Source organism: Cladophialophora psammophila, assembly GCF_000585535.1.
Source record: "Cladophialophora psammophila CBS 110553 chromosome Unknown aczJe-supercont1.20, whole genome shotgun sequence".
Taxonomy (NCBI): Eukaryota; Fungi; Ascomycota; class Eurotiomycetes; order Chaetothyriales; family Herpotrichiellaceae; genus Cladophialophora; species Cladophialophora psammophila.
The window spans coordinates 140,603-153,911 of NW_006912941.1; the positions used below are offsets into that span (position 1 = coordinate 140,603).

At 52.3% G+C, this 13,309-nt stretch overlaps 5 protein-coding genes across 5 annotated transcripts; 4 read left to right on the plus strand and 1 right to left on the minus strand.

Moving 5' to 3' along the window:
* Positions 1 to 556: 556 nt before the first annotated feature.
* Positions 557 to 2,470, plus strand: A1O5_10433 (uncharacterized protein; the record flags this gene model as incomplete). Its single annotated transcript, XM_007751009.1, has 8 exons — positions 557 to 589; positions 649 to 1,231; positions 1,289 to 1,534; positions 1,589 to 1,732; positions 1,783 to 1,909; positions 1,961 to 2,119; positions 2,183 to 2,267; positions 2,303 to 2,470. 8 exons carry the CDS (start codon positions 557 to 559, stop codon positions 2,468 to 2,470), a joined length of 1,545 nt encoding a protein of 514 aa, XP_007749199.1.
* Positions 2,471 to 3,821: 1,351 nt separating this feature from the next.
* On the plus strand, positions 3,822 to 5,741 carry A1O5_10434 (uncharacterized protein; the record flags this gene model as incomplete). The annotated part of the gene is made up of 6 exons (XM_007751010.1): positions 3,822 to 3,932; positions 3,978 to 4,115; positions 4,173 to 4,604; positions 4,655 to 5,071; positions 5,158 to 5,334; positions 5,391 to 5,741. 6 exons carry the CDS (start codon positions 3,822 to 3,824, stop codon positions 5,739 to 5,741), a joined length of 1,626 nt encoding a protein of 541 aa, XP_007749200.1.
* Positions 5,742 to 7,172: 1,431 nt separating this feature from the next.
* On the plus strand, positions 7,173 to 9,304 carry A1O5_10435 (uncharacterized protein; the record flags this gene model as incomplete). Its single annotated transcript, XM_007751011.1, has 4 exons — positions 7,173 to 7,594; positions 7,651 to 8,294; positions 8,366 to 8,717; positions 8,839 to 9,304. 4 exons carry the CDS (start codon positions 7,173 to 7,175, stop codon positions 9,302 to 9,304), a joined length of 1,884 nt encoding a protein of 627 aa, XP_007749201.1.
* An 877-nt stretch (positions 9,305 to 10,181) lies between these two features.
* On the minus strand, positions 10,182 to 11,231 carry A1O5_10436 (uncharacterized protein; the record flags this gene model as incomplete). Its single annotated transcript, XM_007751012.1, has 1 exon — positions 10,182 to 11,231. The coding sequence occupies one exon, from the start codon at positions 11,229 to 11,231 to the stop codon at positions 10,182 to 10,184; it is 1,050 nt and encodes a 349-aa protein (XP_007749202.1).
* Positions 11,232 to 11,606: 375 nt separating this feature from the next.
* A1O5_10437 (uncharacterized protein) lies at positions 11,607 to 12,885 on the plus strand (the record flags this gene model as incomplete). Its single annotated transcript, XM_007751013.1, has 7 exons — positions 11,607 to 11,700; positions 11,788 to 11,836; positions 11,892 to 11,957; positions 12,003 to 12,160; positions 12,202 to 12,478; positions 12,535 to 12,662; positions 12,731 to 12,885. 7 exons carry the CDS (start codon positions 11,607 to 11,609, stop codon positions 12,883 to 12,885), a joined length of 927 nt encoding a protein of 308 aa, XP_007749203.1.
* Positions 12,886 to 13,309: the final 424 nt, after the last annotated feature.

Below are 13,309 nucleotides of genomic sequence, written 5' to 3' on the forward strand. Positions count from 1 at the left end.
CTCTCCTGGCCCTTTAATGACTCCTAAAGGCTCGAAGTCGTTGGACTGCCACGGTATATAGATCAAACCCCGAGATAGCTGACGCTCATACTGATCCCCATGTCCCTTTGATCTTGTGACGATGACAATAACTGCGCTTTCTGGCCTGGAACTGGGCTACAGCTGATTCATAACACTTGTCCAAATGTAGTATGAACTCTCTTCTCTCTCCGGCCCAGCGACAGCAAGCAAGAAACAGCGGAGCCTTCTACGCTCTAGCTTTACGCTTACCCCGCGGGCCTCCATCTCGCCTCGGGCAAAATCGAACCATTTTGACTTGCAAGAGTGCAACCTCGGCGCCGAGCCCGTTTAAAGAGAACAACACGCCGAACCTTGGGAGGTCTGAAGCCATCGTGACTGGGCGTTACGGACACACTTCCTGGCCTCTGTGTGCCATTCACCGACTACCTTTCTGGGGCCGCAAAGTAGCAAATTTATAAACATTCGACTGGATCAACTTCGATCCCACCTTTAATCTGTAGAGAATTCAAATTGTTTGCTGGTACATTCACTCATCATGTATCAAGTCACATCTGCATACAATATCCTGGTACGTTTTGCACAGCCGTGTCGTATTTGTCCATATTGGTGTGAACTGACCGCTCCCAGGTGGTCCTGGCCGTCACCATGGGGAGTTTCACCTACGGCTACTGTGCATCGATCCTGGCGAATATATATAGCCACGCTGCATTTTACGAGTACTTGGGCCTTTCCCTTGAAGGCCCGGGGACGTCTCACACAAACAGCCTGATTGCAGCATTCAGCGCCTTGCTCTACGTGGGCGGCTTCATCGGGTGTTGTCTTTATCCGCTATCCGCCTCCAGATTTGGCCGGCGCATCCCCCTGGGCGTGGGATCTGTGTTTGTTATTGTAGGTGGAGCATTGCAAGCCGGCACGGTCCACAGCGCCATGATGTGTGTGGCGCGTATCTTGACAGGCATAGGAATTGGGCACTTCCTTCCCGGTTGCCCGCTGTACCAAGCTGAAGTTGCACCCGCCCATAATAGAGGCTTTATGGTCGGCCTCCATGCGAGTGTAGTGGGAGCAGGCTTTACCGTCGCGCAGTGGATCGGGGTTGCATTTTTCCACACAGCGGGACAGGCAGGCTGGCGAGCCCCGCTTGCTCTCCAGTGTGTCTCGCCTCTGGCGATGATATTTGTGGTCCCTTTCCTGCCGGAGAGTCCTCGTTGGCGTGAGTGTTGTCCTTCCCTGTCCCTGAGTTACTCATGCCAACCCTTATTCAACTTAGTGTACTTGGCTGGGCACGTCGAGCAAGCAGAGAAGACTATCCTGCGACTACATCGGGACAGAGCGGACCCTACCAACTCATACGCACACCACGAATTCCAGAGTATCAAGGCCCAGCTCGATCTCGAAGCAGAAAACAGACGAACCCTCTGGGATGGTCTTGCAGATCCGCACATGCGCAAGCGTTTTATCTTTGGGTTCTTGGTGAATACGGCCTCGCAGTCCAGTGGCTCCATTGTGATCTTGAGTAAGTTGACACAGGTGTGTGCAGATATCCGGCTTGGATGCTGACCCTGCCCAGCATACTCGTCTGTCATCTATGCAAGGTTGGGGTTCAGTGCATTCCTTCAAGGTATCTTGGCCGGGGTCTGGACTGTTCTCCTTATGATCTTCAATTTATTAGGCGGCATCATTACCGACAAAATTGGTCGGGTTAAACAGCTTGGTAATTTCTCCTTGGAAATTGGGTTTGGCGGCTGCTGACCAGCTTTACAGTGATTGGACTCTTGGGCTGCTTATTCTGCCTGATCATCTCGGCAGCTTTGAGCGCGACTTACGCTGGGAAGGACAACAGATCAGCCAATACCGCAGGCACTTTTTTCATTTTCCTTTTTGTGTGCTTGTAAGTAAAAGTTCCGGTCATCGAAAGTCTTCATTACTGATGCACACAAAGTTTTGCGGCAGGAGTTGAATGTCCATCGTTTGTGTACAGTTCGGAAATCTTCCCTGCCGCCTGGAGAGCTTCAGGAGTTGGTGTGTCGTTGTCTGCTGTCCAGTTGTGGTCAGCTATCCTCACTGGGGCTGCTGCAATAGCCTTTGAGCATATTAAATGGTAGACCCTTTATACCGCGCCACTTAATCCCGGATCTGGCCCGAAACTGACCACATATTCCAGGAAGTTTTACCTTGTCTTTATCTGTTTCACCACAGTGATGGCAGTCGTTGTCCTGCTGTTTTTCCCCGAGGCAAGATATTCCGCCGTCCAAAATGGAGGTCAATGCTAATCGATGCTTAGACCAAAGGACTTACACTCGAGCAGATCAGTAAGGCCTTTGGAGACGTCATTGTTGAAGATCTGACACCCCTCAATGATGTTTCCCACGAAAAAGTCTCGAGCCAAGAGCAGGTGTATTCAGAGCATGAATTTATGGACGCTGACGCCCGAAAAAGTGCTTTGGGCTAGGTTGCCGCAGGGCCAGCGCAGGGGTGTCATCTGAGACCACCAAAAGACTTGATTGCAGGACATATTGCGCTTCTGAGCCATTACCTGTACTTTTGGCTATACAGTTATGACGTGTGAGCTGCCTGTAATACTATGTAGCAGGCATGTTGATACAGCAGGAAAATAGAGGCCGAGAATTCACACTTTGCCTGTGCCAGCATGGGATCTCTTGGTACCTGTACCGGCCGTCGCTGATTGTTGAGGGGGGGGGGGGGGGAATGAGACCCCTTGAACTAGCCCTGACCTTCGCTTGCAGTATGGAAGGTGTCCTGCTTTGGCAGCCTTGATGGCCAGTCGACTGAATACTAAATCAGGCTCCGATGATTGTCAATTGGGAAGTGATGTCTTTGCGCGGGTGACTGCCTAGCCTATGGAACACAGTTGCAGAGACTTCAGTGGTCTAATTAGTGTTTCAGAGGACTAATCGTTCTCTGTAGCTCCAATTGAGCCAGGCATCAGCGGTTCTTCTGATATGTGTGCATGGTATGTATTTCATTATCTTTTGACTTCGGTGACTTCTCCCATTTTGCTTCTGGGAGCTCACTAGCCCGAAGTGTGGACCAAGCCTAACCTTGGAGGGTAGGTTTCCCGATCACGTGTATTGCGGAATCCTCCACACACAGATGGCCTCTGCCACTACTGTAGGTCCATAGATTTACCTCCTGTAATCAACAAAGTTACCCCGGACCTTTTCGTCCAACACGAAGATCCAGAATCCAAGAGATGGGACAATAGGTGTCCGTCACAATTATGCAGAAACGCAATGGGAGTTCAGCTCCTAGGCATGTTGGGGTGTTAAATGACTATTGCTATGGGAAACTCGCTCTGGGTCCTAATCTAGTGTCGTCGTTCGATGCGCCCAGGCTTCTTTGACGGGGCACAATAATTGGAGCTGACACTATATAGCCACCTCCTTTCCCAACACGACCGGGAGCTCGGTGAGAGGGTCCTTCAGAGTCGTCACCGCCAATTCTATGAGCTTGGTGCGTGATTAGGCTGGTTTATCAAGCACATGAGCCTCGGTGCTCGGTGGGTGGGATCGGCCCGAGCATGCTTGCTGCGTTCTTCACGGTGTGCGAACATTCTCCGCTGAACATCAAGTCTCAAGCTCTAGCGAGCTTGTACATGCACAGAGTTCATAAGCAAGTAAAGTTGCAGTTGCGCCCCTTTTGACTACTGGTGGGCCGATGCATGGGAATTTGCCTTTCCTTTACCTCCATCTCCACCTATTAATGCCGACCCAGAAATCAAGGAGCAAGCTCAATCAACACTTTCCACATTCCCACAGTTTGTACTCAGCGACTCTGGAAACATGGGCAGCGACCAAGAACCCTTTTTCGGGCCTATGGGCACTGTACACATCCGAACAAAAGACCTCCTCTCTTGGATTTTCGACGAGCCCAAATATTCGCCAGATGAACCGGTGAGTCGACCATCGTGCGAATCTATCCGATCTCATCGTGTTTAGATCTACATTGACGCCGGAGATCCGAGACGTTCCCTCAGCCTGAGGCAAGCGAAGCATCTGATACGACGCCTCATTGCCGGGTTCCGGTCAAGGTCGCTGGCGAAAGGCGACTGCATTTGTGTGCACTCTTTCAATGATGTGAGCCCCGGATGTAGAAACCCTTCAGCTATCAGCATCCGCTGAGCTATGAGGCAGCTGTACTACTCCTGTGTCTTTCTTGCTGCTATAGGCGCGGGATTGATCTGGACTGGAACAAACCCTGGCTATACCAACTACGAACTGCAACATCACTTGAAGGCGTCCAAAACGAAGCTGATAATAGCCCAGCCTGGCCTGTACGATGGCATATTAGCAGCCGCGAAATCTTGCAACATTCTGGAGGAGAACGTGCTCAAATTCGATTCACTGTCGCAAGAGAACTTCTCTTCAATTTCATGGAAAATCTTGCTACAAAATGGAGCGCAAGACTGGGTACGGTTTGAGGACAAGTCCGTCGCAGAGTCTACTCCTGCCTGTATCTTGTTCAGCTCAGGAACCACTGGCCTGCCCAAGGCTGCGTGCCTCTCGCATTACAACCTCGTTGCCCAGCACACCTTACTCCAAGAGCAAGTACAAAAACCATACAGAGTGGGATGCCCATCCTAATCTTGATTCTCTCGTATTTTAACTCCTTCCAGGTGAAACGAATCCTCTGTCTTCCCTTCTTCCACGCCGCCATGGCTATAATCGGGCACATCACTCCGCTACGCTCAGGCCACATCGCCTACGTTATGCCGCGATTCCAACTTGAGGATTTCCTCCGCTTCACCGAGAAGTATGAGGTGACGGACCTGTTCGTTGTGCCGCCAATCATTGTCTCAATCCTGCAGTCTCCTTTGATCAAAAAATACTCTCTGAGAAGCCTACGGTCGGGCATGACAGGTGGCGCTAAAATAGACCTTTTGTCTCAGAAAAGGTTTACGGCTCTGATGCACCCGGAAGGCTGTATCAACCCTTGCTATGGAATGACTGAGCTCAGCTGTATTGGGGCCTGTTACCCGTGGCCAGAGGTAGACACCGATGGAAGCGTAGGCTACTTTCTGCCTAATCTGGAGGTCAAGTGAGTCCGAGACCCAAGGACGAATTGGAGATTCAATCGAGCTGACTTGCGGAACGGCTCGTGGATGACGATGGACAGGAGGTTCGGGCTTACAACAAAATCGGAGAGATATGGATTCGCGGTCCAACTGTGATCAAAGGTTACCTCGACAATGCTGAAGCAAATTCGTTGTCCTTCTCTGGAAGATGGTTCCACACTGGTGACGTCGCGTACTGTGATGGGGAGACCAAGAAGTGGTATATTGTGGATAGGAAAAAGGTACAGTCTTCTCCTTACCCCTAGATCCCCGACACTAATTTCCACGGCGAATGTAGGAGTTGATCAAGGTTCGAGGCTTCCAGGTCGCACCACCTGAGCTAGAAGGCGTGCTGATGTCACATCCTTTAATATCTGATGCTGCGGTGATTGGGGTACCGTCCTCTGATCCTGTGGATGGAGAGCTTCCTCGGGCATACATTGTGCGAAGACAAGGGCATGATGCCGATACACTGAGCGAAGACCAGGTCAGACAGTACGTTGCGGGGCGTCTCGCCAAATATAAACAGCTGAACGGCGGTATCATCTTTGTGCAGAGCCTGCCAAAGACGGCCAGTGGGAAGTACCTCAAGAGGAATCTACGGGACCTTTACAAGATGGAAGCTTCTAGTTCAACACAGAAGTTGTAAGTGAGTATCTACCGCGTTAGACGTTGTGGCTTCTGTTTTGGCGTGCATGGTGCAGTGCCCTCGCTGGTTCCCGCCTCAGCTTTGGGAAAATCTCAGTCCACTATGGAGCATGATAGAATTGTGTCATGCCGACAAATGCCATGAACAGCAGCACAGTAACTAAGGAGTCCTCAATCGCGGGCAAGGCTGTGCGCTGCCAAATATTCGCTATACTTGCTGTGCTTTTTTGTCGCTTTTCTTGTTGAATGGGGAATTGAAGCGCCTCTGCTCACGTCACCGCCGCAATCTATCAAAACATCTCCTGCTAGAATGTCGAGAAGAATATAAGCAATGGCGACCTTGAAATTTGAGGCAGGGATGCACATACTCCTCCTCTGCCAGACTTCTCCGGCCGGTTTGAACGCAGCCAACGGAGCAATGAGGCATCTGCAGAGCCCACGAGATGTACCTCGTATGCAACGACGCCAACGTGAGTTAGTTACGCGAATGGCACTGGAGGAGCAGCTATGGACTGGGCGAGGCAAGACGCTGCCGCATGCCCGCGTGCAAACAAGGTGCCGAGCTGCTCGGGGTGGGGATTCATTGGCAAGAGCACCCGTAATAGCCTAGTGGACTGGAGTAGACCGGGGTCTCTCATGTGGGTTGGTGACCCCTCGGCGCCGGAGCTCGGCATGTGTTATGTCAGCAGTCCCCGCCGAGCCGCATTCATGGCCAAGCTGGCGGGGACCGGGGTAGTCGGGGGACTGTGGCGGAGAGGGATCCTCATCTCCCCGCCTCCTTCCTCCGCAGCAAACTGCAGCTTCAGCCTGCCCTCTGCGTGGCTTTTCATGCCTGGCATAGACAAAAACAACAACAACTTCGTCCAGCATCAGTCCGCCTGGTTCGGCATTGTCGTCCTCTCTTCAGCCCTGAGTGAGCGGCTCTCTGTGCAATGGCACTTACTGATGCGGCGTCCGAAAGGCGGGTTTGTCTCGACCAGAGCCCAGCCAAGCGACCCCGAGCATGCATTCATTGCCATGTTCGAAAAGTCCGCTGCAACGCCTGGCAAATAGGTATTCCATGTACGAGATGCAAGCGGCGCAACGAAGCGAACACATGTGTGCTCGCCGGGCCCCCCCATAGAGGCGTCGCCACGTGAGTCCGCCCCCGTTTTGCAAGGCACTTTCCGTCGTGCTGATGCCGTCGTCCCCTCAAGAAGTTCCATCAAACGACGACGAGTTCCGCAACATGCGCTGGCCGCAGGACGTGCTCTGCCCCATCAGGCCGGCAACCATGGTTTTGGTACCGATTTGTTACGTTTGCGGGCGCAGACCGCTTTATGATCCTGTGCGTTGACCCAGGCAGTAGTTTGCTCCTCTCGAGCTGCCCGACACTGCACAGGAAGAATGTGCTATGGCTGTAAGGGGGCGTACCTTGTCCGACGCGACCAATATGCAAGTCGCGCAGCAAGAAGGCAATGCACAACCAACGTCATCGCCTCCAATCCCCCATACAGCTATCATTGAGCAAGCCGAGGATAGCAGTAGCATGACCTATTCTCTCACGAAAGAGGAGGATGTCCACTTTCGCATCTGTGAGGAAATGTCACGTAGCAGACAGGAATTTCTCTCCCCCTCGCCTCAATCACAGAACACACATTGTCGCGAGGTTATGGAACTACATGAAGGAGTGAACCCGATGACCATCCTCGGACAGGCGCTAGGCCAGCATCACCCCAATCGCTTCGTCAGATTCATGGTCGAGGAGGACATTTCCAAGCCCGAGCTAGGACACTCATTTCCTGGCCTCGACGCGGCAGACGTCGCGTATCTAGAGGCCAAAGCTGCTCTAAGCTTTCCACCCCGACCAGTTTGGTATGTCCCTCGGCCATCCCTGGTCTGTTGCACGTGCTGCTGACTCCGGTGGCCAGTGACGAACTTCTCCGTCTGTACTTTGTCTGCGTCTATCCTTATGCACCAATCCTTGACCGCGTGAAGGTCATGCAGGACTATAGAGCTGGCCGACATTCTGCATTCCTCTTGCAATCCATCTTCGCCAACGTGGTCCCGTACGCTCCAATGAAGCTTCTGATGCAGGCTGGATATGAAGATCGCATAACCGCGCAAAAGGCCTTCTACGCCAAGGCCACGCTTCTTTACGACCTGAGATGTGAAAGAGACCAGCTGTATATGCTGCAAGGCTCCATAATGCTCAGCTCCTTGTCATTCCAGTACGCAATAGATAAGGACTACCGATACTGGCTGAGTAATGCCGGGCGGATTGCGACCCAGATGGGCCTTCACAGAGACTATGTTTGTGAGAATCTCGGGAAGCGGTCCAGACGGATTTTCCGCCGTATATGGTGGGTTCTGTACAATCGTGACACGCTCCTTGCTATCTCTGGAATCGACAATCTGAGGAGGTTCAACGAGAGGTATTGTGACACCGCTCCATTGACTGAGTGCGATTGGGAGGAGGATGGGGAGATACCGGACGAGCTACGAGATGTGCTCGGCCTGGTGTCACCGCTTCAGAAGCTTTTCATGGTGGAGTATATTAAGGTTTCAATTATTAGTAAGGCCACGGCGCGGCTCATGGACCGCAACTCGTGTGCATGTAGAAGCTGACAGACGGTCTCATCTCAGGCGCCTGCTTCATTCGAGACTTCAAAACCCCTGGCAAAATGCCAAGTCGAGATGAGATCGAGCAACTGAGCAACCAGATCACCAATTGGCGAAAGCAGTTGCCCGTTGAAATAATCTATGCTCTTCAGGATGAATGGACCTCCGACCATATTCTAGTCTTGGTGTTGTTGGCGATGGGTTATCGCTTAGAGGCAGTTTTCTACCGAGCGGTCAAAGAACATCATCGGTCACGAAAAGACTTTGCTTCCATGAAAAGGATGGCCCAACGGCAGGAAAACGCAATGTTCGAACTCTCCACCATGATCCAGCGTGCCTCAATGCATGAGGTGCTTCATTTATGTCCCTTGTCTTTGTGAGTGGGCCCTGTCTCTGCTCTCTATATCCATTTCCGCCCTCCTCCCCCTGTTCCCGCCCGACTACCGAGCCCTCCTTCAACGGAACCGCGATACTAACCGCGCGCACCCTCGTCACAGTATGACTTGCGCATCCACTATTCTGGCCATGCGTATTGAGATTGCGCTCGACCCGGCCATCAGTCCCCAAAAGTTGGTCGCAACAAAGGCCCAGATCCTTTCGGAGCTGGAATATGTGCGAGAAAGCTGCGAGTCCTGGATCAGTCTCATCTGGACCCTTAGGATGTTCGAAGCCGTCATCGCGCGCACGTGTCTCAGCCCGACGGGCGCGTCCCCCACCGAGCCCTCGGAAGAAGATGAGGATTCGACATCAATAAATGCTCCAGCTAGTAACCCCAACGGCCAATACCAACCGGCTGAATGCTCTAGCAATGGGTTCTTTGAGGAGGGCGAAGAAGTCAATTTCAATTTACCCTTGACCGACGACGTGTTTGGCATATTACCGGTTACCGAGAACTACGATTGGTTGGAGAACCTCTTTGGTCGGGGCAGCGATGATACCACCGACCCGTTAGGGGCCATCTAATAGAGGACAGGTAGAGTTCTCTCTATAAAAGAGGATTTAGGTCGACTAAGCCGTTTAAAAGTTGCGCTTTACCTCTATGAGGCTCTCACGGATCTCATGTCTGGCCTGCCTTCAAGATGGAACTATCGCATATATCAAAGGCAGATGAAAGCTGTCACGAGACTCAGGCCCTTCTTTGAGCCCTTCGCCTCCCGTATTGTACTTTATGCGCCACACCGGCAGACATGTCAGACGAATAGCCCAGGATAACTTGGTTGAATGAAAAGAAATCTATCTACTAGCAGAGGCTTTGTGTGTGGGGAGAATGTGACTTTATAGAAGACGTGATGGATTTCAACAAACCCTGGGGGACTTATCTAACTATTTACTATCTGCGAGGTCACCGATGGTAGTAGAGCACACTTGAATACAACAGGCAAGGTCTGAACAGTGCTATCGACGCTAGTTCGAGTCACAAGAATCCTACAGTGTGTCGCCATTCGGTCGGTAACCCTGCTCTGGATGGTTAGGGCTCGACCAAAAAGAGATGTTAAGCCATCATCGGCTAACCTTGTCGGACGCCGTTCAAACCCTCCGGCAGCCCTTTGGGGTGGTGTCGCGTCTCTTACAAAATATCCTGACCTTCGCCGGAGACCTTGGAGCTCTTCAAAACGGCAGCATTATAGAAGGGAGGCTGTATTGGGGATAAAATTGACTTCCTTTCGAAAGAGTGTCAAGAAACTAAGAAACGAAACAATTTGGCACGGGGCTCAGGCTGACCGAGAGGTGGGTATCAACCTGGAAGTGAATCGTCTATATACAGCTGCTCAACAGATGTAGATAGCTTATTCGCTAGATCACCCCCCATCGATGGGCTGCCATCGTCGACAATCTACGATCACTCTACTTGGAAGTCGTGGAGGAACGCCCAGTGGAGCTGCTGTTTCCACCCTTTACTTTTCCAGCCGTTGACAGTCTTTGGATACAGGTCAATGACGTCGGCCGCGTCCGAGTCGTGAGCAGTCAGAACCAAGACATCCTCACTCGCGTCGAATTCTTCCAGCTTCCGCTGACTTCGCATCGCCTCCTTGACTGCGTCGGAGTTGTGAGGATTGTTCAACTCATAGAAGGCTTCCGTTCGCGAATTTTTCGGGTGTACCTTCACAAACAAGGACCCGGGACAAGGCGACCGCAAGGGCCGCAGCTTGCCCTTGGCAGTTACGGGTAGATCGATCGACTCAGGCAGTGGCTGATATGGACTCGGGCGGAACTCTCCTCCATGATGACAGCAATCTGCAGCCATGAGGACGAAAGTATCCGTGGTCGTTCGAGCCAGGCCCATTATATGGGCGACCGTGTGGCCAGGACAATCGAGGAGATAAAAAGAACCGTCCCCGAAATAGTCGACCGCGTCATACTGGCCCAACTTCAAACCAGCCTCGGCGAAATTCAACTCGACAAATTCCCGACCCGCGTAGTCGCTCTCCTTGATCCATGAATCCTGGTTGGCGGGATAGCCGGGCAGAAATTCGTCCTTGAAACCCTGGCCAACGACGAGAGCGGTTGAGGGTGGAAACGTCGACGGATCCCCAATATGGTCAAAGTGATGGTGTGACCAAATTATCGCCGAGATATTGGATACCTCGTCCCCGAGGATGTCGGACACATTGACCCGTGAAGAGATGCTCATGGCCTTGGTGAAGGCATGGGTCCTGGGCGAGAGGTTTTCTGGATCTTTTCGAATACCCAGGTCGAAGAGGATCTTTTCCCCCGTGGCCTGGTGTCCAATCAGGAATGAATAGCAGGGGCAATTAAACTCATCGTGCCCGACGATGTGAGGCTGGACGACCACACTAGTTTTGGCAATGATCCTGGAGCTTGTCTCGATCACCGAAACGGAGACGGTTGACGGAGACTTGGGGATGTTGAGTGATGGTGAAGGCGCCATTCTCCGGATCAGGATGTCTACCAAAGTTGTGACTGGGTGAAATGCCTGGGAAAGCCTGTCGTGAGGTTAAAAGGGCTGGGCTCTCGAGTATCTCTTGCCCTCTCGGTAACCCATATTTGTAGTATGGGGAAGGGTGGGTCTTGTGATATTCGAAGCTCGGGCCGAGCCCGCTTGGGGGTCGAGCTCAGCGCCCAAGCGTGTCCGACGCCGAAGGACATTCCCAATTCAAAAGAAACAAGGAAATCCAATCAAGGCTTGCCTGCGTGCCGACATTTAATTGCCCGTCGCGAAGGAAAGCGACTGTGACAAAGCAAAGATATCCCAGGACGACACGAAGAAAGGCTTGCTCCAGCAACCCGAGAGAACCTCACCAGCATGGCATATCCAGCATACCAGAAGGGAACCGTCACCTTCGAAGCCGCCGTCAAGGCAGGAGGTCTCGAGGGGAAAGGCGTTATTATCACTGGAGGTGAGCTTCCTCATTGATACTGGCTCCCCCCACCCTCTCCCGCCACCACAAAAGCCGAGAGTCAATGCACTGATTGAGCTCGGACAGGCGCAAAAGGTATGGGGGAAGAAGGTGTCCGGGCTTTTGTTGCCGCAGGGTAATGTCGCTGGAATCCCCAAAGAGAACGCTGCACTCACTGGGTTTGTTTCAAGGGCTCACGTCACATTTGGTGATACGGATGAACAGAATGGATCGAAACTCGAGGCAGAATTGGCACCGTGAGTCTGGTTCTGGTTTCGAGTTGAATGTCTGACCGCAAGCAGGAATGCCAATTTCATCCGCTGCGACGTGACGTCCTGGGAGGATCAACTGGCCATGTTCAAGCTGGCCATAAGCAAATCGCCCCGTAAGAGTATTGACATAGTAGTTGCAAATGCAGGCATCAGTGGCCCGGATGATGTCTTTAGCGTCGAAGGTCAGAGTCCGCATGTGTCACCAGGAGACCCTCTAACGCAAGTCCAGATACCGACGAGCCGCTCAAACCCCAGCTGAAGATCGTCAACATTGACCTGCTAGGAGTCATGTACGCGTTGAAGCTGGCGCGCCACTATTTCATGAAGCATCCGCTTGATGCCAATCACGATCGCTGCTTCATCGTCAACGCTAGCTTGGTTGGATTTCTGGACGTACCTGGTATCCCCCAGTACATGGCATCGAAATGGGGGTGTCGGGGCTTGATGAGATGCATTCGACGCACTACTGCAGTGGATGGGGTTCGCATGAACCTCACTGGGCCATGGTAAGATTGTGGCACGCACTATTGACGACCTCACACGCTCTAACAGGTGCTCAAAGGTATGTTGGCACCACGATCCTCAGCCCCACGGTTCAGGAGTATTGCAAAAGCAAAGGAATCGTATTTGCGGAGGCAGAGGATGCAGCCAGTGCATGGCTCAAGATCGCCTCGACTCCTTCGGTTAATGGTAAGATTCCCCCTCCACGAGTTCTGTTTGGAATGAGGAACGGGGCCGGTGCTGACCCTCGATGTCAGGGCGGTCCTTTGGAATTGTTCCCCGTGGCACCACGCCACAGGGCTTTCTTGATCTGGGGAAAGACGACTATGCCGACGGAGAATACTTGGATGAGCTTCAGGATATCTTGCTGAGGACTTCCCATCGGCTGGCGGTCAAGGCTGAGAGCCAGTGAGACATGGCGGCCCGCGCAATCTCGATGAGGACTGAGCGATTGGCTTTCCGAGAATATGTTTCGCGAGTGCAACGTACACCAGAAGGATTCGTACAAGATGCAGTCAACCTGAAAAGCATCTGATCATTGCCATGTTCGTCTTACGAGAACTCAGATCTAAGTCTCACAATCCACTTGCAGCTTCTTGAGCAATCTGTGTGTTTCAGTAATCTCGCGAACCAAGGTCCGATGAAAGACCAACTAGCCACCGCGAGACACGGGCGCTCCAGGCTCGGTCAAGCTGTACGATCACCATATCTCATGTACAGTTTTCCGTCGTCTTCAAAGCCAAATCCCTCCAACAGAGGCCGTCCGTCAGGGTCAGCCCACTTTCCGTGATAAATCTGCAGCATATCTAAGCAACATGTCCACAGCCCAGCGAACC